The sequence below is a fragment of the Hyla sarda genome, chromosome 3 (assembly GCF_029499605.1).
Source record: "Hyla sarda isolate aHylSar1 chromosome 3, aHylSar1.hap1, whole genome shotgun sequence".
Classification (NCBI taxonomy): domain Eukaryota; kingdom Metazoa; phylum Chordata; class Amphibia; order Anura; family Hylidae; genus Hyla; species Hyla sarda.
Genome location: NC_079191.1, coordinates 198,571,160 through 198,597,002, shown reverse-complemented (window position 1 = coordinate 198,597,002; position 25,843 = coordinate 198,571,160). Strand labels below are relative to the sequence as shown.

The window sequence follows — 25,843 nt, the reverse complement described above, 5'->3', positions numbered from 1 at the left end:
TGGCTGAAATTTTTTTGGAAGCCATGTCAAATTTACAAAGTCCCCATGGTGCCAGAACAGCAGAAACTCCTCACATGTCACTCCATTTTGGTAACTACACCCCTCAAGGAATGAAATAAGGGGTACAGTGAGCATTTACACCAACAGGGGCTTGAAAATTTTTCGTAAGCTTCTTTCACACTACCGGTATGTTCCTGCATTCTGGATACGCCCCTACCAAAACTCAGAATGATAAAGAAAGTGAGCAACAGATACATAACAATTATATATACATGATCAAGATTAAGTATTGAGGTACTGAACATAAAACTTTTTTTCAATATGACAGATATGCTTTAAATAGACTTGTATACGACATATCCTCATACCTTATTTGGAAAACAGTAACATTTGTCTTCAGGTTGCGAATCCGTGTTTTGAACAGAATGTAACTTGGTCACAGAGGAAGAAGCAGAAGACTGCAGGTTTCCTTGCTTATCACACTAAAAATTTTGTAAAACAGATCCCAAGTTATTTAAAAGACATAAAACATCAGGACAAAAAAAAAATAAAAAAAATAGAAACTTAATTCCATAGAAACAGTTTCAGTGAAATGAAAACCAGAATGTAATTTCCCAACATCCAAAACTTGAATGTAATACATGAGCTATTATTCAGATTTTTTTGTGTAAAAAAAAAAGAAAACATTACTTCATCCTATTTACAGTATGTGGCATTACTTTAATTCCTTTCCCTACCGCAATAATTATCTGGGGTGGAGAATGAGACTGAAGTGTAGTGTTGCTTACATTTATATTACATTATCTATTCAACCTTATGATTATAAAAATACAGTAAAAAATATGTTTATTATGTCAATCAATTCTTCATGAAAGCTGTTTAAATCATAAAGGTAACCTGTCACATTGAAAATGCTATCTCATCTGCAAGCAGCATGTCATAGAGGAGAAGCTGAACATACTGATATATATATATATAATATATATATATATTTAGTAGGGAACTATTTATTGTCCTAAATTCTTGCTTATTCTGGGCATAGGAGTCCAGTGGGTGATCATACTCAGTAATTGACAGTTACTTCCTTCAGGTGAGGTTGTCAATCAGTCAGTAGGACCATACACTTGATTCCTAAGCATAGAATTTTATCATAGAGCTGTATATCAATCTTCATAGCTTCTCCAGCTCTAAAACATGCAGCCTGCACATTAAACAGCATATTCAATGCGAAAGGTTTAACTTAGCAAGTTATGTACTATAACTCTAGTATAACTCTAGTATGGTGAGTAGCAGTCTATCCTCTTAAAGCAAATCATTAAAGGGGTATTCCAGGGAAAAAAAAAAAAAATATATATATATATATATATATATATATATATATATATATATATATATATATATATCTCAACTGGCCCCAGAAAGTTAAACAGATTTGTAAATTACTTCTATTAAAAAATCTTAATCATTTCAATAATTATCAGCTGCTGAAGTTGAGTTCTTGTTTTCTGTCTGGCAACAGTGCTCTCTGCTGACATCTCTGCTTGTCTCGGGAATTGCACAGAGTAGAAGAGGTTTGCTATGGGCATTTGCTTCCAAACTCGGTTGTTCCCAAGATACGTGTCATCAGAGAGCACTTAGACAGAAAAGAGCAACTCAACTTCATCAGCTCATAAATACTGAAATGATTAAGATGTTTTAATAGAAGTTATTTACAAATCTGTTTAACTTTCTGGAGCCAATAACCCCTTTAAGATATCTATTCAAGGACTACAAACAGGTATCTTGAAATCTGTGAGGAATTGATAAGAGAAATACAATAATAGAAGGCTTATTTCCCTTTTTTCTACTGTTATTAATGGAATATTTTTTACGTTATACAATGATTCGCCATAGCATTAAAACCACTGACAGGTAAAGTACATAGCACTCATTATCTTGTCACAATGGTACCTGTCAAGGGGTCGAACATATATGACAGCAAGGGAATAGTTTATTAGGTTGATATGTTGGTGGCAGGAAAATGGCCAAGCATAAGGATCTGAGAAACACGTGCCAAGTTGTGATGGCTAGATGACTGTGGGTCAAGGGCACCTGAAGCTTATTGATGAGCATGGTCTAATATTACAGAAGAACTACTATGGCACAATATTGCTGACAAATAATACTCAATATGACAGGTGACAGAACACACACTGCATAACAGCATGGGGCTGCATAGGCATATAGTATACAAAATAAGGGTGTTTGGTTTAATGTTATGTAATAAAGGTCCTCTTCAACCATTAGGGGGCAGAATCCAAAAGCAGAAAGGGGAAATCCCAGCACTGGCAGTTAAAAAAATCTATGCAAAAGTATATGGAAAGTCCAGCTCACCTACTTGCTCCTGTGCTCGGATCTGCACCCAGGCTCCATGTGTCCAATGGCAAAAGAAAACAAAGTGATCCAGCACTTGGAAAACAGCAGACTTTATTTTTCAAGTCCTCTTAAATTGGTACAAGACTGTGACACTTCACATGTTCTGAGGTTTCTTGACGCGTTTTCGAGCTCATGCGCTCGAAACACATCAAGAAACTTCAGAACATGTGAAGTGTCACAGTCTTGTACCATTTTAAGAGGATTTGAAAAATAAAGTCTGCTGTTTTCCAAATGCTGGATCACTTTGTTTTATTTTTGCAGGTAAAAAAATCACCTTTATTCCATCTTCTTATAAAATCATGATACAAAATCAAAGTGTGGTGCAGCAAACATGGGGCAAGACCATGGTGAGTTGTTCCTCCTACTGATCTGACACGTTTCCACCCTAACGGGCCTTAGTCATGGATGACATGGAGCGTTAGTCATAGAAGACAAAGGCCGGTAGGGCGGAAACATGTCAGATCAGTAGGAGGAACAACTCACCATGGTCTTGCCCTATGTTTGCTGCACCATACTTTGATTTTGTATCAGGATTTAATAAGAAGATGGAATAAAGGTGATTTTTTTAAATGCCAGTGCTCTGATTTTTCCTTTCTGCTTTTGGATAAATTCATAAATAAACATAAATACATAAACATAATAGTCATAAACATAAATACACCATCTATTACCCTCTCTGGTGCTCTCTCTGCACGGATGGAGTTATTTTCCAAAGGGAATATAGGCTTTTATTCAAACATCTTTAAAAGCATGTACATCTTTAAAAGCAGAAGATAGTCCAATCTTCTTTCTTCTACTTATCCAGATGGATGTACATGCTTTTAAAGATGTTTGGAGAAAAAAAAAAAAAAAGCCTATACTTTACTGAAGCAACTCTCTTCTGGAGTATTCCCTTTGGAAAACCACGTGTATAGACATAAAGTGATTGTTACATGCTAATAGACAGCTGTATTTTCATGGTTGCCATTAAAATCGGTTCCTTTCGTGACTATGTGTCTATATGTAGTCAGTTCTGCAATATTTTATTTATAAAGCAAATATTTATGCATTATGAATTACAAAGGGGATAAAGAGCAAAAACATAAAGCTGTAACTAAAGACGATCTGTAGGCAACAGACTACACTGTAATCGGAGCTGTCATGGTCAGGGTGAACTCTCACCTTCAGCATTACTGATGATGCATGAAGAAGATTTCATGACAGAGAAATAATGTATGACTTTTATCATCTCAGTTTTCAGAAATGGCAAAAGAAACAGCAGCAAGCTCCTATCTAGATACTATGTATCTTATGAAGATCTGTTGCGGAGCATTTCAGTCCTTAGGGTCATTGTATCAAAACAAGACTGTAGCCCTCAGAAGCCCCATGCTGATTTCCTAGACAGGATCTGTGTAGTCATCATGTGGGAGCACTGCAATATTCTTCTTTGACCTTTATTCTAATCTTATTCATATGATCATACTCAGATAGCAGTCCCTCTGGGATAGCTGACTTTCTGTCTTATTGTAAAAATATAAACATTTCTCTATGCAACTCAACAATAGCCTTAGTAAATCATACCATGGTTTTACATTTTTAACAGTTCAATGTAGACAACGCCTGTATGCTGCTATTACCTACAATGTACTAGACATAAGGTAAGTATGTGCTTCCTCAGTAGAATTGTTCTTTTTTTTAGGTGGTAGGGCTCCAATAATCAGGGCAGGATAGGTGAATTCCAATTCATTGCTATTGTTCTGCTAATCTGTCAGCATGGCACAGACCAATGGTGTAGCTAGAGAGCAGCTGGTGGGGTTAATGTCCTAGGAAGGTGGTACTCTAGGTGTCTGGTAAGTTACTTTGTCCAGGAAACATAAAATATATATTGGCAGATATTAACAATTTGATCCATCTAGTCTGCCTAATATTCTAAATACTAAGAATAGTCCCTGGCCCTATCCTATATAAAGGATAACTTTATGCCTATGCCATGTGTCACGATGCCGGCTGGCAGGTAGTGGATCCTCTGTGCCAGAGAGGGATTGGCGTGGACCGTGCTAGTGGATCGGTTCTAAGTCACTACTGGTTTTCACCAGAGCCCGCCGCAAAGCGGGATGGTCTTGCTGCGGCGGTAGTGACCAGGTCGTATCCACTAGCAACGGCTCAACCTCTCTGACTGCTGAAGATAGGCGCGGTACAAGGGAGTAGACAGAAGCAAGGTCGGACGTAGCAGAAGGTCGGGGCAGGCAGCAAGGATCGTAGTCGGGGGCAACGGCAGGAGGTCTGGAACACAGGCTAGGAACACACAAGGAAACGCTTTCACTGGCACAATGGCAACAAGATCCGGCGAGGGAGTGAAGGGGAAGTGAGGTATAAATAGGGAGTGCACAGGTGAACACACTAATTGGAACCACTGCGCCAATCAGCGGCGCAGTGGCCCTTTAAATCGCAGAGACCCGGCGCGCGCGCGCCCTAGGGAGCGGGGCCGCGCGCGCCGGGACAGGACAGACGGAGAGCGAGTCAGGTACGGGAGCCGGGATGCGCATCGCGAGCGGGCGCTACCCGCATAGCGAATCGCATCCCGGCTGGAGACGGTATCGCAGCGCACCGGGTCAGTGGAGCTGCCCGGAGCGCTGCGGTAGCGAGAGAGAAGCGAGCGCTCCGGGGAGGAGCGGGGACCCGGAGCGCTCGGCGTAACACCATGCATATACCTGTCATCAAACCATATTTTCTAAACTAACTCAGATTATATTCCCCACTACTCCTAACACCCCTCCTTCCCTTAAAAAAAAATTCTGAGCTTTAAAAAGCTGTGTATCATGCCTTTCGCCTTGTTCACATTGTGTGAGCTCCCGGCAGGAGAAAGTGGGCATTTCCCAGCAGGCGCGACACCATTGAAGCCTGCAAGAGCTGTGCGTCATCATGCCATGCATGCATTTCCAGAGTTTGGTCCCCTGCCAGGCTGGAAGGAGACCAGACTAAGACTAACTGTTTGACTTAGTGACTTATAATTACAAAGTGACTTATAATTACATAAGGAGCTATATACTAACATTTTAGTTTGATGACAGATACCCTTTTAACTCCTTCACAGTATTTGTAGCTACCACTTCTACAGGAAGGCTTTTCCATGCATCCACTACTCTCTCAGTAAAGTAATACTTCCTCTTTTAAACCTTTGCCCCTGTAATTTAAAGCTATGCCCTCTTGTGGCATTCTGCTAACATTTTCTGCTGCTTTAGAAACGCTAGAGAATTTAGCTATAGTGCAAAGGCCACACAATGATTCATTATCCTAGATTTAATACAATAAAAAGTGTTTTTATTCATCTTGGAGTTGTTTCATTCTTGCTCTTGTACACTTTAGGACTTTGAGGCAACGGTGAAGCTGTAGACATTACAGCTTCCACCCACTACATTTGCTGGACCAAGCACTGTTCATCTGGGCCGTACACTCAGTGTACTGTACAGGAACAGGGATTCCTACCTCCTACTGAGTTCTTCTCCTGTACATACTTTGTGTGTGCAATTGAAGGGCAGTCAAGGCTTTTTTGAATCCGAAATAAATCTAACAGTCAAAGTCTGTCAATAGGACACAAAACTTAGGGAGATTTTCTCCTCTCTACTAGCTACACCTCTGACATTCTTATTATGATATTTGTTTGTCTATTTATTTATGTAATTTGCTTGTCATCACTTTTACTACAAACATAAATAAAGGGATTTACTCTTCATTTTAGAATGAAAGGTGGGGCCATTCAAATCATTCTTTCTCATTTTTGCTAGCTCACTACACATCCAGTCGCCATAATGTTATCTTATAGTACTGTCAAAAATAATAGTACCAATTTTCCTGTGCCATGCTTAGTATTTTATCAGAGCAATATAACTGCAGGTATGCCCTATTTAACCCACCAGTTGTTCAACACAAAGGAAACATTTATTATCAACAGAGTTGGTACAGTCCGGAATGGCTTAAAAGTGCATTATCATTGTACGGTGATCCTAGTATAAATTGTAAATACAATGGTAAGTTTATTTACTGATTAGAGATTTCATTTGTTCATTTGTGCAAATTCAGATGGAATTGTTTATTTTAAACAGAGTGCAAGCTCTCCTCTTTTTAAAATAGTTAGTTCCCAATGCTTTTTGCTAGAGATTGGATCACGTACAGGTACACAATATGACATACAGTTTATACTGAAATGACAACATACATTTACAGAAACTAATCTTACCATTCCATCAGATACCTCACAGCAGTTTTCTTGAGCTGCCTGTTTGGGACTGCAGTAAATTGTTATTCGTTGGAGTTCAATCTATGATAGAAAATAATAAACGGAAATCAAACATCCATCCAACTAAAGAGAGGAACACAGATCTAATTGCATATGAAAATATCAAAAGAATCTATAAAATGTGGTTGAAATCTTTTACATTTTGGACAGAACTGTGTAACCATATTATTTTGTGATTATCGGAGCCCATCTGTTTATATCTAGGAAAGTATTTCTTAGCGGTACTCTACCTCCATCATTTTTATAATTCTCCATTTATATGTATTTTTTAAACAATGCGCAATGTTTGGCATCATAAATAATGATGACGGGTTTAATACTTATGTAGATTATAGTCTATAGATCTTTCAAACTTCCTAAAAATGTGCAGTGCTATAATTTATGAATGCAATTATGACATATGATGATTTGTTAACTACAAATTGTCAGTTATTATGGTCTGGAGATATAAAACATTCATTTGCCTTCTTCATTTCTTTGGAAACTTTGTTTTGTATCAACTTTTTTTTTCCTTTTAATTATTTTATGTCAGCCAATGTTTACTTCAAAAATTCAATTATGAGTAGATTGGGATTCCAAACTTTTGCAAAAACACTGCTACATACGTAACTAAAATTTGCTCTTCCTATTTTGTGTTGTATATAAAACATTCATTTGCCTTCTTCATTTCTTTGGAAACTTTGTTTTGTATCAACTTTTTTTTTCCTTTTAATTATTTTATGTCAGCCAATTCAAAAATTCAATTATGAGTAGATTGGGATTCCAAACTTTTGCAAAAACACTGCTGCATACGTAACTAAAATTTGCTCTTCCTATTTTGTGTTGTATATCCCATACTCAAGATCTTTACTGTGCAGAACACATTGGAGTTTATTTACTAACGTTGTCCCAACTCTTTTTTCTCGGGTTTGCGTCCAAATTGTGTCAGACCGAATGTGTCACACAATTTCTGATCAAAATAAACAAAATCTTCCATTTTACAAGGAAATCCGAAAAAGGGGGCATGACCATGGAAGAAAGGGGGTGCGGTCCCTACAAAAGGGGCATGTCCCTGACAGTTTTGAAAAATCCCAACATATTTACTAAGCTTTGGAAAATAATCAAAACTCACAAAGAAAACTACAGTCCACTCTTAGTAAATAAACCCCATTGTGTGTGTTTTGCATTGAGTACTTACTTTTCTTGTTACTTTTGAAAAATACTTGATAAAATTATTTATCATATTCTTTGGGATATTAATGAAAACTTTTGAAATGTGTACAAAATGTTTAAAGGAGCATCCTGGGATTAAAAAAAAATATTGTTTACTAGGCGGCTGGCAAAATAAATAGTAATTATCTACCCCAGTCCCCTGCAGCACCTAATCTGCCAACTTCTGGTTCCTTGATAACTCCTTTTTGCAGCTGTTTCAAAGACAACATGTTGGGGCAGGATCTGCCAGCTCTTCCAATCACTGACTTCATCAGTGTCCTGTCTCAGCCAGTGATTGGATTAAAGGGCAGGTCTTTCTCTGGGCTATGGGAATCGGGAGTGGGTAAGTATTGTTTATTTTTTATTTTAAGCAGCCCTTTGCAACGTATAAAACTTGTTTATAATCTCAGAATACCCTTTTAAGTTAGGACACAGAATGCACTGACTTGCTACACATTCAGAACAAACAGATTCCGCAGTAAATAGCTGGTTAATGTGGCTTTGAAACATTATAAAGCATATATCTAAACATTCATTCACTTAGAGAGCTGGAAAACCTTATCTCATAATTTATTGCCATGTTGCTTATTATTGCTCATGTCTGTGCAATAAATAATATGTTAAAAGCAACAAATATGTGCATGTCCACATTATACATCTGATAGAATGCTGCTGGCCTATATTTTATGGGTGACAGTAATAGTAGGCGAGGTGGGAGATGAATATTCAACGCTTGTAATGTTGAGTCAACAACTGCAGTCATAATCAATGGGTAAGAGACAGTTTATGCCACAGTATAATACCTTGCATGCGGTATGTGACTCTAAGGTCCTTATGTATATTTCTTCTTTAATCTCAAGCTTCATAAAATGGTGTTTGCATTGCTTATATGCTAAGATGTATATATGATTATATCCAAAGTAGGAACAATATACAGTATTATGACATATGAAGTAAACTCAATTGTTGATTCAAAAATACGTGGTATCCATGGAAGGCATTTCTGTCCTCTTCGGAATTTCAGAGCTTACACCTCACTGACCTCCTACCCTACTGATAATGAACCTTATCTTTTATAACCTCCCTCCATCTCACACCACTCCTGTCCTATATAGTATGGCCCAGCTCCCCCTCGGACACTACTGACTTAGTATCCTAGGTGTCGAGTATTCGCAAGGTAGGTAAGTACCTCTCAAATTGTGTTCTTGTGGTTTCTCTACCCCCTGCCCCTTCTCCCTTACTCTTCCCTTTCCTCTATCCTCTTTTCCTTCTTGCCCCCCTTCTCTCCCTGCTGTGCTTTTACCCGCCCCCCCCCCCCCCCCCCATTGCTTGTCACTACTCCACCATATATCACTGGCTGTTATATCCCCCACCTCTGAATGTTCTCCCATGTCCTGGGAAGGATGCCTATTTGGTTTTTACACTTAGTGTTATGCTGTTGTAAGATGTTCTACCCAGATTTGTGACATACTGGTTTTTACTGCATTGCCTTCTTCCTGTAGGGGTCTTTACTGTTGTGACAATCCTCATTTGTTGTGACACACCCTGTTACACTATTGTTTCTTTTTTGTCCTGTTCTATTGTAAACTTTAATAAAGTCTTACTATAAAAAAAAACTCAATTGTTGGTGCTTGAATTTCGATTTAAGACTTATTTTTGTAAATCAATCTTAAAGGGGCTAGTCACTTTATAGTAAAATCTTTAAAATGCCAGAAATCACTGAACTCTAAATTCTCTTGTTCCTTGCCCCAGCTCAATTCATGCCCCCTGTTGTCCACAGATGGGATAATTAAGCAGTGGAAAAACAGCGGTCTCTGGGTTCATAACATGTAAGATAGTGACAATCACTTGATTTACTCATGTGGCCACTTTCTCAACTATCCTTTACTTCTTCCACTTCTGCAGCAGCTGAATATGTCAAGTGCATGTGTAGATAAAGGCAACAGAATCTCCTAAACATTGCTGTCACCAGTAGTCTACAATTTTTGTTAACATATTCCTGGTGCCCTCATTATGGCCCCACTGATACACCATTTTTATTGCTAAACATACTGCTAAAATTTTGGTGACCTGTAAATCTGCTGGTCATTGTTAGTTGCGCCACCTATCTGATATCTGTCCCGATTGCCACAAATATTGATGGGATGATCATCCTATTGTTCTTTACTTTGCATATTTTGATAGTACTGATACTTTCTCCTAATGATGTCACCATATGAAGACAAAAAAAATATTAAGAATTATCTGGGAATGCATTTACAGTTACTAGTTCTTTGGCTACTTTGGACTGTGAATTTGAGTTGTGGTGGTTTTATCTTTAAAAAATATCATTAACATTACATTTTAAGGCACCTCTATTATTGTTTAGTTGTAAGTAGAGGCAATGTACTTACATTTCTTCTTCATTCAGCCCAGACCTCTTTGACCTCAATGATACAGGTTTTTCTACACTTATATTGTTAGATGCTAACTTTTGAACATCCGTACCTTCTTTACTAAGAAAGAATCACTCTACTGTCCCCTTAAAATAGTGTCACATTTTGTCTTGCATAGTGCCTGTTAAATTGTCCCTGAGTTGTAACTCTGCGTGCGCCTCTTTATATGCTCCTGTGTGTTAATATTATAGTGTTTACATGGGTTATAGATAATAGCCCTAATATGTATATGTATGCAAGAAATAAGAGCAGATTCTAATCCTAGGATAAAGTCAGAACCTAAACATCAGTGCATTTTATCGCTTTCAGTGTTTTATTAAAAATGAAATATAAACATTCTTAAATAACTTTTGTTAATATTTGTACTAGTAATATCCAGATTTAACAAAAGTGTTCCAGCCTAGCTTTGGCCTCTAATTAAATTTGAATAGGAAACACGAGGGAATAGAACTGAATCTCCTTTAATGAATTGTGTACAGGCTTCAGGTTACCTGTTGTGAACATAAAGTGTGTCTGATACTTTTGACAGCTTCATAAAATACCAGGCAACGATTTCCCCTGCTGAGGTATCTATAGAAACAATATTGTAAAAAAGAAAATAAATGCTTTCAACAGTAAATGTTTAGTAAGCAGATTTAACCCCTTAACGACAAAGGACGTATATTTGCGTCCTCCGCCGAATCCCGCGATATGCCGCGGGGTCACGCGGTGTCCCCGCGTCGTATCGGGTCGGTCCCGGCGGCTATCAATGGCCGGGACCCGCGGCTAATACAGGACATCACCGATCGCGGTGATGCCCTGTATTAACCCTTCAGACGCGGCGATCAAAGCTGACCACCGCGTCTGAAGTGAAAGTGAGTGTAACCCGGCTGCTCAGTCGGGCTGTTCGGGACCGCCACTGTGAAATCGCGACATCCCGAACAGCTTACAGGACACCAGGAGGGCCCTTACCTGCCTCCTTGGTGTCCGATTGACAAATGACTACTCCATGCCTGAGATCCAGGCAGGAGCAGTCAAGCGCCGATAACACTGATCACAGGCGTGTTAATACACGCCAGTGGTCAGCATGAGAGATCAATGTGTGCAGTGTTATAGGTCCCTATGGGAGCTATAACACTGCAAAAAATAAGTAAAAAAAAGTGTTAATAAAGGTCATTTAACCCCTTCCCTAATAAAAGTTTGAATCACCCCCCTTTTCCCATAAAAAAAATAAAACAGTGTAAATAAAAATAAACATATGTGGTATCGCCGTGTGTGTAAATGTCCGAACTATAAAAATATATTGTTAATTAAACCGCACAGTCAATGGCGTACACGTAAAAAAAATTCCAAAGTCCAAAAAAGTGTATTTTTGGTCACTTTTTAAACCATTAAAAAATTAATAAAAAGTGATCAAAAAGTTTGATCAAAACAAAAATGGGACCAATAAAAACTTCAGATCACGGCGCAAAAATTAGTCCTCATACCGCCCTGTACGTGGGAAAATAAAAACCTCAGAAGATGACATTTTTAAACGTATAAATTTTCCTGCATGTAGTTATGATTTTTTCCAGAGGTACGACAAAATCAAACCTATATAAGTAGGGTATCATTTTAACCGTATGGACCTACAGAATAATGATAAGGTGTAATTTGTACCGAAACATGCACTGCGTAGAAACGGAAGCCCCCAAAAGTTACAAAATGGCGTTTTTTCTTAGATTTTGTCACATAATGATTTTTTTTTCCGTTTTGCCGTGAATTTTTGGGTAAAATGACTAATTTCACTGCAAATAAGAATTGGTGATGCAAAAAATAAGCCATAATATGGATTTTTAGGTGGAAAATTTAAAGGGTTATGATTTTTAAAAGGTAAGGAGGAAAAAACAAAAGTGCAAAAACTGAAAAACCCTGCGTCCTTAAGGGGTTAAGGGAATACATGGATTGACTATGGTATACATGTACTTTATCTGAAAGCTATGCTCATTGAGGGACATTTATCAATGTTTGCTTATGTATTCTTTTTTTTTGTAATTTTTTCCTTACTTTTTTTTGCTTATGTGTGACTTACTTATCAACTGGTTTCAGCCTGTTGATAATTTTCTTTCACGTAAGCAATTTTTCCTTTTTTACTTTGGTAGTAGCTTTTTCTGCTCCATGTTTGAGCTGGAGTAAATTTAGTCAATTTTTAACCCTGTTGCGACAGTTGCGACTGTCGCAATTAATAAATACCTGACTACCCGTAGTCCATTTTAACATTATTACTACGTAGTTAATTTTTGGAAAACTTGCTTTTCTCGCTTTCCAGTCAAAATGTTGCACGAAAAATCGCGTAGTCGCAGTTGCGACAATTATAGTAAAGAAAATCTGACTAAACCCGTTGATAAATGTCCATAATTGTATTTGCAGTTATTACTCATAGTGTTGTGCTTTAAGGCAATGAGCCAACTCCTCTTTACAGTTCCTTATCAATGTCACATAAAGGGGGTTAAGTACTAACAGGTTGTTAGAAGGAGTCTTTTGTAATGTAATGTTGTTGTTTTTAAATGGTCACAGTCATTCCAAACAACTTCCCTTCATTTTGTAGCCTATGTGATCTGTAACATACAGTGAAGCCTCTTGGAGAAGACTACCCAAAATTGCATTAACCCCTTAGTGCAAAATGACGTGCCTGGTATGTCGAGATTGCAAGTGGTGTACTGCAACCCAGAGCACTGATGATAGCCATGGCAACTGGAGGCCTTTGAATGGCCTCCAGTCTCCTGGCTACAAAAGATGATCAGGCTCTGCCTAAAGAAGAGTCTGATTGGCAATCCCTGTCAGTGTTACACTGACAGGCATAATGTATTGCAGTGCAGAGCTGTATTACAGTGTATTATACCTGTGATTAGGAGATCACAGATTCTGTGAACAATTAGATAAACGTAATTATAAAGTAAAAATAAATACAGTAACAATAATATACTAGTAAAAATAATGAACCCAAAATAAATTGCATATATGTGTAAATATAAAATATAAAAACATGAAATGAACCATAAAAAAGTGAAATAGTCCAAAGAACACACTAACATAAGGGATTTATCCACAAAGGTTCTACTTAAAGGAAATTATTAAGTTGAATGGAATGCATATGTAGCACATATTCATGGGTCCAAATGAGTACATGCACACAAAATGGTCCAAACCTACAACATTTCACTAAAAGATCAATTTTTTTTGCATCACACTTTAAAAATAATCCCTACTATAAATTCCCAAATGAAAGGCATCAGGCAAACAAATTGTTTAAACTGCTATCATAAACATTATTATACCATGAAGGTGCCTTCAATTAATTACTTACAATATAATTTTTTAAAGGGGATGTCTCACCTGTTGTCTTTTCTTTTCTTTATTTTTATTTTTTACTGGCTTTTCCTGCTCCTTCGGTCTTTTGCAGAGCTGGAGGTGGTCAGGAGAGCCAAAAGCAGCTGAAGCAGTAAAAGTAACACAGTTTTCATAATCCCCCGTTTTTTAATTGGAGTTACGCAAACAGTGCAGCCACATGAGCCACGCTATTTACGTAATTTACGGATTTACGTAAACAGTGTAGCCCACAGTGTATGCTCTTTATGCAATTTCCATTAAAGTTAATGGGAGTTAAGCAGGAAAGTTACGCAATTTGCCTCTGTTACTTTTGACTTTTCTGACCATCTCAAGCAGCTGCACACAAGCTGGAGGAGCATTAAAAGCCATAAATAATTAGGTGGTACAACTCCTATACCTTCATTTTGATGTTTAAGTGTAATTAAAATTTTTGGGCTTAAATCTGGTCCTTTCTATACTCATAGAGACAGATAGGTTTGTTATTATATGAAAAATACTTACATCAACAGGTTTGTCATCAGATGCACGTCCTGCGATCACTGATATCCCCTGAAAGTCTATATGGTCTTTCCTAGAAGTCTGCCTTCTCTCAATTAACTTGCAGTCTAAGTAAAGTGAAATGATACTGTGCTGGATACAGATTCCAAGCTTGTGCCATTGACGATCAAAGAGATGATGGAGCTCTCGACTTTTAAAGGTGTAATGCAAAGTAGTTCCACCATGTTTGGCTGTGAACTCCACGACTTTCTTCTCACCATCAATTAGAATAATATCCTGGAAAACAAATTCTATTTCTTAGAACTATTACATTATCATTTTACTTTCACATTCTCTTATTGATTTTCCTCAATAAAAAAACTTGAACCTTAGACTGTATAATCATGTGAGGTTAAATAAGGAATCACTTGTAGACCTTATGCACATGGCTTAATACCAAAAGCTATAGGCTTACTGGACAATAATTATTGATGCCCTACCCACAGGTTAGTCTAAACAAGAGAATAGAAAATGACATTCGCTGCTACTTGCAAAACTTTCCTATTCTTTTTTTTTTTTTGTAGTTACAATTCAAGCACCCTGATGGGCATGAACACTAATGTAAGACTGGCAGTGACAGTTTTTTTTGCACCTGAGCGCATTTTTACATTTATTCTTTTCTTTCGATTACCTCAATGAACTGTGTTCTCATATGAGTTAGAACAGTTTATTTACCCTGGTGACATATTCTCCCGACTCTCCTGATGATGTTCCAAACACACTGCAGCCAGTCACAGAGGTTGTATTGTGTTTGCAACGTTATACACAGAGCAGGGAGAACCCATCATTAGGGTAAATAAACAGAGGAATCAGGGAGGACCAGAGCATTGGACCTGGACTGGGCAAGGTGGGTGTGCAGTAGTTTGTTATGTCACACACAGCAGCCTTTGCTTTTTTTTAATTAATCTTAATACCCCTTTGATAGAGTACCCATAAACTTTAATTGGATTCTACTTCTGTTTGCCTCTAAAGAAACAAAGAGGATGTGTTCCATTGGATGCCATGTTACAGTGGTATTTTCCTAAAAGCACATTGCATAGTAAGGCTTGTATGTTTCACAGTACCTCACTGTTTTAATATTTCTTGTTATCTGGCAAATACAGAACAAATATACATATGGCCCTGATGGTGCACTGACAAAAGTATTGGCCGGCATTTATCATTATGTTTACCCTCTTTTTGTCTATATTTGGCGCTATTTTGGCGTATGACATGTGGCCTCTCACTGTTCATATTGAAATTTGAAAAGCTGGATGCCTGGTAATGTCTAGTTAAAGGGGTACTCTAGTGGAAATTTTTTTTTTTTCGAATCAACTGGTAAAGAAATTTAAACAGATTTGTAAATGATCAGTACAGTGGAGAGTTAGAAAAACATCGGCACTCACCAGTCTTCTCTTTAAAAGCTTCTTTATTGATACATACTCACAACATGAAATGCAGTCAGGGAGAGGGATCTGTGGAGGGGGGGTAAGTAGTAGGCAACAGACTCTGTTTCGCTCGTTACACGAGCTTCATCTGGCCAGATGAAGCTCGTGTAATGAGCGAAACAGAGTCTGTTGCCTACTACTTACCCCCCCTGCACAGATCCCTAACCCTGACTGCATTTCATGTTGTGAGTATGTATCAATAAAGAAGCTTTTAAAGAGAAGACTGGTGAGTGCCGATGTTTTTCTAACTCTCCACTGTACTGAAGATTTGAACTTTGCCACTACGTCAGCGCACCACCACATCTCTATTGGTTTATCCTTGTCGTACGCCCGTCTGGCAGTCCAGCTCAGCCAGTAGGAGCAGTGCCGAATATCACATCTTCGCTTTGAGATTTGTAAATGACTTCTATTAAAAAGTCGTAATCCTTCCAGTACTCATTAACTGCTGTATTCTCCAGAGGAAGTTGAGTAGTTCTTTTCAGTCTGACCACAGTGCTTGCTGCTGTCCATGTCCAATGCAGGAGCAAATTCCCATAGCAAACCTCTCCTGCTCTGGACAGTTTCTGACATGGACAGAGAAAGAGGTGTCAGCAGAGAGCACTGTGGTCAGACAGAAAAGAACTAAACTATTTAATCTGGAGCATGCAGGAGCTACTAAGTACTGGAAGGAATATTTTTTAATAGAAGTAATTTGCAAATCTGTTTAATTTTCGAGTTCCAGTTGATTTGAGAAATTGTTTTCCACTGGAGTATCCCTTTAACATTTCATTGGGTGACATTTAGAAACAACTACAAATAATAATAGAAAAAAATAAAAAGTAGACCTTTTAAAATGATCACATTGCTTATTATCTTATTATACTTTTGATGATAATGAGAATTAAAAAAAAATTCCACCTGCGGACTCCCAGTATAGGTCAATGTTTTCCACAAAATCCAACGCTCCTTTTTTGTACTACGTCTTACACGGAAAAGAGCAGTTATGGAGTATTCTTCAGGAAGCCCAGAGGAAAATACTTGTCTGCAAAGAAAAGTTGAAAACTATAAACATGAACAGAATGCGCAATGTTTATATTCAGTATTTATGTATTATAACGATAATATTAAACAGTACAGACTGCTTCAGTTTACTGTGTAATCCAAGAAATAAACTGCAATCTAAAAGATGATTCACGTTCACACTTATCCAAAAATAAAATCTTAAATTCACAGAGTATAGACATAGATACATAAGTGTACATAGGAACTATAGATATATTATAGTAGGACTTTTTTTTATCCAGAATATTTGCAATGATGTATATTTATTTATTTATTTATTTATTTATTCTTCTAATTTTAGTTACATTGGAGTAATTAAAATTGGCTGCACAGGTAAACATTGATCAGCACAGCAACATGCTTCCAGCAAGATTGACATGCTTCATAAACCTAGCACCATTTGTGACATTAGGGCATAATGCTTTTCATATGACTGTGCAACATATCAAAAGAAAATTTACTTTTTAAAAAGTGACATTAAAGATGCTCCAAGTTCAGAATGCTAGCAGGAAAGACCCATCAATACAAATACCAAAGCTGGTCAGAATAATATATAAAATTATCTGCCAAGTCCTTTCCAGTTTTATTTTTAGGTATGGCTTAAAGGGGTACTCCAGTGGAAAACGTTTATTTTTTTTAAATCAACTGGTGCCAGAAAGCAAACAGATTTGTAAATTACTTCTATAAAAAAAAATCTTAATCCTTCCAGTACTTGTTAGTGGCTGTATACTACAGAGGAAATGCTTTTCTTTTTGGATTTCTCTTCTGTCACGACCACAGTGCTTTCTGCTGACCTCTGCTGTCCATTTTAGGAACTGTCCAGAGCAGGAGAAAATCCCCATAGCAAACATATGCTGCTCTGGACAGTTCCTAAAATGGACAGCAGAGGTCAGCAGAGAACACTGTGGTTATGACAGAAGAGAAATCCAAAAAGAAAAGCATTTCCTCTGTAGTATACAGCCCCTAAAAAGTACTGGAAGGATTAAGATTTCTTAATAGAAGTAATTTACAAATCTGTTTAACTTTCTGGCATCAGTTGATTTAAAAAAAAAGTTTTCCACCGGAGTATCCCTTTAAGTATCAAGACTTTTTTTTTCACGCATTCATACAATTCCCTGCAGAATTTTTGGGGAAATGTACTGTTGAATGTTTAACCCCTTAAGGACTCATGACGTACCGGTACATTATGGGTCCACTCCCGATCTATAACGCGGGCCCCGCGTCATAGCGGGTCGGGCCCAGCCTCTAACAACAGCCAGGACCCGTGGCTAATAGTGCGCGGCACTGATCGCAGTGCGGTGCGCTATTAACCCTTTAGACGCGGTGATCAAACCGTTCCCGGCAGCTCAGTCGGGCTGATCGGGACATCGCGATAAAATCGCGATGTTCCGATCAGCTGGGACGCAGGCGGAGGTCTCCTTACCTCTCTCCGCGGCGTCCGATCATCGATTACTCCAAGCCTGAGCTACAGGCTTGAGCAATCGACCGCCTATCTGACTGATCCGTGCAGAGCTATGGCTTTGCAGGGATCAGCATAGGAGATCAGTGTGTGCAGTGTTATAGCCGCCTATGGAAGCTATAACACTGCAAAAAAAAAAGTGAAAAAAAAAGTGAACAAAGGTCATTTAACCCATTCCCTTTTAACCCCTTAAGGACGCAGGACGTAAATGTACGTCCTGGTGAGGTGGTACTTAACGCACCAGGACGTACATTTACGTCCTAAGCATAACCGCGGGCATCGGAGCGATGCCCGTGTCATGCGCGGCTGATCCCGGCTGCTGATCGCAGCCAGGGACCCGCCGGCAATGGCCGACACCCGCGATCTCGCGGGCGTCCGCCATTAACCCCTCAGGTGCCGGGATCAATACAGATCCCGGCATCTGCGGGAGTTCGCGATTTAAATGAACGATCGGATCGCCCGCAGCGCTGCTGCGGGGATCCGATCATTCATAACGCCGCACGGAGGTCCCCTCACCTTCCTCCGTGCGGCTCCCGGCGTCTCCTGCTCTGGTCTGTGATCGAGCAGACCAGAGCAGAAGATGACCGATAATACTGATCTGTTCTATGTCCTATACATAGAACAGATCAGTATTAGCAATCATGGTATTGCTATGAATAGTCCCCTATGGGGACTATTCAAGTGTAAAAAAAAATGTAAAAAAATGTAAAAGTAAAAAAAAAGTGAAAAATCCCCTCCCCCAATAAAAAAGTAAAACGTCCGTTTTTTCCTATTTTACCCCCAAAAAGCGTAAAAAACATTTTTATAGACATATTTGGTATCGCCGCGTGCGTAAATGTCCGAACTATTAAAATAAAATGTTAATGATCCCGTACGGTGAACGGCGTGAACGAAAAAAAATAAAAAAGTCCAAAATTCCTACTTTTTTAATACATTTTATTAAAAAAAAAATTATAAAAAATGTATTAAAAGTTTTTTATATGCAAATGTGGTATCAAAAAAAAGTACAGATCATGGCGCAAAAAATGAGCCCCCATACCGCCGCTTATACAGAAAAATAAAAAAGTTAGAGGTCATCAAAATAAAGGGATTATAAACGTACTAATTTGGTTAAAAAGTTTGTGATTTTTTTTAAGCGCAACAATAATATAAAAGTTTCTAATAATGGGTATCATTTTAATCGTATTGACCCTAAGAATAAAGAACACATGTAATTTTTTCCATAAATTGTACGGCGTGAAAACAAAACCTTCCAAAATTAGCAAAATTGCGTTTTTCGTTTTAATTTCCCCACAAAAATAGTGTTTTTTGGTTGCGCCATACATTTTATGGTATAATGAGTGATGTCATTACAAAGGACAACTGGTCACGCAAAAAACAAGCCCTCATACTAGTCTGTGGATGAAAATATAAAAGAGTTATGATTTTTAGAAGGCGAGGAGGAAAAAATGAAAACATAAAAATTAAATTGTCTGAGTCCTTAAGGCCAAAATGGGCTGAGTCCTTAAGGGGTTAAAAGTTTGAATCACCCCCCCTTTTCCCATAAAAAAAAACTGTGTAAATAGAAATAAACATATGTGTTATCGCCGCGTGTGAAAATGTCCGAACTATAAAAATATATCATTAATTAAATTGCAGGGTCAATGGCGTGTGCGCAAAAAAAATTCCAAATTCCAAAATTGTGTATTTTTAGTCACTTTTTATATAATGAAAAAATGAATAAAAAGTGATCAAAAAGTCCGATCAACACAAAAATGGTACCAATAAAAACTTCAGAACATGGCGCAAAAAATCTGCCCTCATATCGGCCCGTACATGGAAAAATAAAAAAGTTATAGGGGTTAGAAGATGAGAATTTTTAACATATACATTTTCCTGCATGTAGTTACGAAAATATCCAACCTATATAAGTAGGGTATCATTTTAACCGTATGGACCTACAGAATAAAGAGAAGATGTTATTTTTACCAAAAAATGCACTGCGTAGAAACTGAAGCCCCCAAAAGTTACAAAATGACATTTTTTCTTTAATCTTGCCGCACAATGATTTTTTTTTCTGTTTCGCCATGGATTTTTTGGTAAAATGAATAATGTCACTGCAAAGTAGAATTGGTGGCGCAAAAAATAAGCCATCATATGGATTTTTAGGTGCAAAATTTAAAGCGTTATGATTTTTAGAAGGTGATGAGGAAAAAATGAAAATGCAAAAACGCCGAGTCCTTAAGGGGTTAAAAAATGATGAGGAAAAAATTATAGATGGGGATCAGGAAAAAGCAAATATATTGAATACATTCTTTTACACTGTATACATAGAGGAAAATGAAATGCCAGGTAAAATACAGCGAGATAAGGCAAACTCCCCAGTACAGATCACCTGTCTAACCCAGGAAGAAGTACAGTGCCACCTACAAAAAATCTAGACAAATCACCAGGTCTAGATGGCCTTCACCCCCATGTTCTAAAGGAATTAAGTAATGCAATAGACAGACCACTATTTCTAATATTCAAGGACTTTATAGTTACAGGGTCTGTTCCCCAGGACTAGCACACATGAAATGTGGTGGCAAAATTTAAAAAGGGGTCAAAAGGTGATCGAAGGAATTATTGGCCTATTAGTTTAACCTCCGTTGTATGTAAATTGTTTGAGGGCTTTCTAAGAGATGCTATTTAGGAGTAATAAATGTATGATCCCATATCAGCATGGCTTTATGAGGGATTGGTCCTGTAAAACTAACCTGATCAGCTTTTATGAGAAGGTGAGTTCCAGACTGGACCAGGAGCAATCGCTGGATGTCGTATATCTGGATTTTTCCAAAGCATTTGATACGGTGCCACATAAAAGGTTGGTACATAAAACGAGAATGATTGGAATGCGGGAAAATGTGTGTAAGTGGCTTGGTATCACTAGCTTAGTGATAGGAAACAGAGGGTGGATATTAATGGTACTTATTCTGTTTGAGTGAGTGTTACTAGTGGGGTACCACAGGGGTCAGTATTCGGTCCTATTCTATTTAATATATTCATTAATGACCTTGTAGAGGGGTTGAATAGTGAAGTAGCAATCTTTGCAGATAATACAAAACTCTGTAAAGTGGTTAACACTATAGAGGACTGTGCACTGTTACAAATGGATCTGGATAAGTTGGAGGTTTGGGCTGGGAAGTGGCAGATGAGATTTAACACTGAAAAATGTAAGGTAATGCACATGGGAAAGAAAAATCCAGGCTGGGATTATGTATTAAATGGGAGAACACTTTGGGTGACTGATGTGGAAAAGGACTTAAGAGTCTTATTTAACAGTAAATTTAGCTGTAGTGACCACTGTCGGGCAGCTGCTGCCAAGGCAAATAAAATCATGGGGTGCATTAATAGGGGCATAGATGCCAACGACAAGGAAATAATTCTACCGCTGTACAAATCACTAGTCAGACCACACATAGAATACTGTTTACAGTACTGGGCACCAGTGTACAAGAAAGATATAGTGGAGCTGAAGAGGGTTCAAAGATGGGCAACCAGAATAATACGGCGAATGGGAGGATTACAGTACCCAGAAAGATTATCAGAATTAGGGTTATTTAGTTTAGAAAAAAGAAGGCTTAGGAGCAACCTAATAACTATGTATAAATATATCAGGCAACATTACAGAAATCTCTCCCATGATCTATTTATACCCAGGACTGTATCTATATCAAGGGGGCATCCTCTACATTTAGAGGAAAGAAGGTTTCTACACCAGCACAGGCGGGGATTCTTTACTGTGAGAGCAATAAGATTGTGGAACTCTCTCCCGGAGGAGGTGGTCATGGTGAACTCAGTAAGATAGTTTAAAAGGGGCCTGGATGCATTTTTGGAGAGGAATAACATTATAGGTTATGGAAACTAGATTTATAGGGACAGAAGGTTGATCCAGGGATTTATTCTGACTGCCATATTTGGAGTCGGGAAGGAATTTTTACTTCGAGTATGAGTTTTTTTTGCCTTCCTCTGGATCAACTCAATAGGGACTCATTAGGGATATAGGTTGAACTCGATGGACTCTGGTCTTTTTTCAATCTTATGAACTATGTTACTATGTTATTATGTTACAAACACTTGGAAGTAGGTATTAACTTGACATGGTGAATGCATGTTGCATATTGGCAAGGGACAGGTAATATGTTTTGTTTACAGATATAACAGACTTGATTAGTTATTATAATGTCTAGATACTTAAATTCATCAATATTTGAATGATCCAACCTAACTGATGGCCCCCAAATGGGAGATGGTTCCTAGTACATGGACTGAGGGAATGGGCCTACACTATATAGGGGTAATCAGACAGACATGCCAGAGACAAAATGGAATCCATAGATAAGTCAAAGAGCAAGCCATAGATCAGAACCAGAATACAGAGTCAGAACCAAAATAGAACAAGAGACATAATCAATACCAAGCAGGCAAGGACAGAGCGTCAAAGTCCAAAATGGCAGGCAGAATAAGTCCATTCAGAAAATTCAGATCGAGTTCACAGTTATGTCAAGTACAGAAATGCAAGCAACAAACACCAGTCACAGATGTCTGTGGCCAGCAGACTGTTAAAAGGAATTCTTCTGTTGAAAACAAGTGGAAAACAAATTTTTCAAATCAACTGGGACCAGAAAGTTAACCCCTTAACCCCTTAAGGACTCAGCCCATTTTGGCCTTAATTTTTACATTTCCATTTTTTCCTCCTCGCCTTCTAAAAATCATAACTCTTTTATATTTTCCTCCACAGACTAGTATGAGGGCTTGTTTTTTGCACGACCAGTTGTCCTTTGTAATGACATAACTCACTATATCAATAAATGTAAGGCGCAACCAAAAAACACTATTTTTGTGGGGAAATTAAAAAGAAAAATGCAATTTTGCTAATTTTGGAAGGTTTCGTTTTCACGCCGTACAATTTACGGTAAAAATGATGTGTGTTATTTATTCTGAGGGTCAATACAATTAAAATGATACCCATTATTACATACTTTTCTATTATTGTTGCGCTTAAAAAAAAATCACAAACTTTTTAACCAAATTAGTACGTTTATAATCCTTTTATTTTGATGACCTCTAACTTTTTTATTTTTCTGTATAAGCAGTTGTATGAGGGCTCATTTTTTGCGCCACGATCTGTCCTTTTTTTGATACCACATTTTTATAAAATGTATAAAAAAAGTAGCAATTTGGGACTTTTTTTTTTTTTTTAACGTTCACCGTACGGGATCATTAACATTTTATTTTAATAGTTCGGACATTTACGCACACGGCGATACCCAATATGTCTATTAAATTAATTTTTTACGCTTTTTGGGGGGAAAATAGGAAAAAACGGACGTTTTACTTTTTTATTGGGGGAGGGGATTTTTCACTTTTTTTTACTTTTACTTTTACATTTTTATTTTTATTTTTTTACACTTGAATAGTCCCCATAGGGGACTATTCATAGCAATACCATGATTGCTAATACTGATCTGTTCTATGTATAGGACATAGCACAGATCCGATGCCCGCGGTTATGCACAGGACGTAAATGTACGTCCTGATGCGTTAAGTACCACTGCACCAGGACGTACATTTATGTTCTGCGTCCTTAAGGGGTTAAGGACAAAGCCCATTTTGGCCTTAAAGGGGTACTCCACTGGAAAACATTTTCTTTTAAATCAACTGGTGCCAGAAAGTTAAACAGATTTGTAAATTTCTTCTATTAAAAAATCCCAATCCTTCCAGTACTTATCAGATGTATAATACACAGGAAGTTCTTTTCTTTTTGAATTTCCTTTCTGCCTGACCACAAGTGCTCTCTGCTGACACCTCTGTCCATGTCAGGAACTGTCCAGAGCAGGAGCAAATCCCCATAACAAACCTATTTTGCTCTGGACAGTTCCTGACATCAACAGAGGTGTCAGCAGAGAGCACTTGTGGTTAGGCAGAAAATTTTATTTTAAAAGAAAAGAACTTCCTGTGAATTATACTGCAGCTGATAAGTACTGGAAGGATTGGGATTTTTAATAGAAGTAATTTGAAAATCTGTTTAACTTTCTGGAAAATTCTGCATAGAAACTGCAAAGTAAGCCAGACATGGATAAATCCACTTCATGAAGCTAGTCTGTAGCCAAATTCATGGTATGCCAAAATTCATTATATAAAGGGCATACCTTAGAATTCTGCCAGAGAATTCAATATCTTTTCCAGTGGAAAAATTCTCCATATGAAAATGACCTATCATATATACTCGAGTATAAGCCGAAGGCCCTCTTCTCCATATGAAAATGACCTACCATATATACTCGAGTATAAGCCGAATTTTTATACTCAAGTGAACTCTCCGCCTGTCAATCCCTTCTCAGTGGTCTTCAACCTACGGACCTCCAGGTGTTTCAAAACTACAACTCCCAGCATGCCCGGACAGCAATCGGCTGGGAGTTGTAGTTTTGAAACATCTGGAGGTCCGTAGGTTGAAGACCACTGAGAAGGGATTGACAGGCGGAGAGTTCACTTGAGTATAAAAATTCGGCTTATACTCGAGTATATATGGTAGGTCATTTTCATATGGAGAAGAGGGCCTCCCAGTGAAAATGGACAGCACAGAATGACTAACCCTCCCCACCGGACTGTCCCTGCAGCATAGATGGCCCAGACCAGCTCACCCTTCCTTCCCACTGAGGGGAGGTGAGTAGAAAACTAAAGGGGGGGGTCTGGATGATGACGAAGTCCGCAGTGGTCTTCAACCTGTGGACCTCCAGATGTTTCAAAACTTCAACTCCCAGTATACCCGGACAGCCAATGGCTGTCCGGTCATGCTGGGAGTTGTAGTTTTGCAACATCTGGAGGTCCGCAGGTTGAAGACCACTGATGAAGGGATTGACAGGCAGTGATGATGAAGGGGGGGGGGGGGGGGAATGATGACAGGGTCTGGATGGTGAAAGGGTGATGATGACGGGGGTGAAAATGACAGGGTGATGATGAGGGGGTGTTAATGACGGGGGTCTGGAAGATGACAGTGGGGGATGATGACATGGGGGATGATATATTTCCCACCCTAGGCTTATAGTCGAGTCAATAGCTTTTCCTGGGTTTTTGGGGTGAAATTAGGGGCCTCGGCTTATATTCGGGTCGGCTTATACTCGAGTATATACGGTAATAATAAATGTGTCAAAAGTAAGAAAAAGTGAGGCTAACATTAATGTTTTCTGAGCCTCTTCTAAAAGTAACCAAACAGGGAATGGTAAATGAGGGACTTTGACCACTGCCCTCCAACTTCTATATATTACTGCATATGATTAATCTATAGCTGTTAACTATAAATTGAATTACATGTAAAAGGTAATGGGGAACATTTATAAAGCTATTAAGAAGTCTTTTTTTGTTTACATTTGTCACATAAAATGTTGCATGTGCGACTAAGCAAATGTCTGTGCGACTTTTCTGTTGTTCACAAGTGTAAGGCAAATTGTGCAAACTTAAGGCCTTTTCATGTTTAAACTTGCAGTCGTAACGTATTTATAAACTGCGAATGTCGCATAAAATGTCACGAACCCCTCCAAAAAAAAATGTATGAATTTGGAAAGGAAAAAAATGAGGCAAAAAAAAAAAAAATGTATATAAAAAAACAAAAAACTAAGGCAACCTTTATAAATCTCCCCCTAAGACTCTTAAGAAAAACATATCTGATGATAAAGCAGAGCATTAGGATGATCGA

At 38.1% G+C, this 25,843-nt stretch overlaps 1 protein-coding gene across 6 annotated transcripts in view; it reads right to left on the bottom strand.

Annotated features, from left to right (window-relative positions):
* The window catches only part of COL19A1 (collagen type XIX alpha 1 chain), a 1,011,804-nt gene that overhangs the window by 815,123 nt on the left and 170,838 nt on the right, over positions 1-25,843 (bottom strand). For all 6 annotated transcript variants that reach the window (XM_056565831.1, XM_056565835.1, XM_056565834.1 and 3 more), the window contains exons 5-8: positions 16,527-16,650; positions 14,167-14,439; positions 6,632-6,712; positions 369-482 (exon numbers count right to left, since the gene is read on the bottom strand). In XM_056565831.1, the coding sequence (XP_056421806.1) occupies positions 369-482; positions 6,632-6,712; positions 14,167-14,439; positions 16,527-16,650 (592 nt within the window). The remainder of the gene's footprint in view (positions 1-368; positions 483-6,631; positions 6,713-14,166; positions 14,440-16,526; positions 16,651-25,843) is intronic.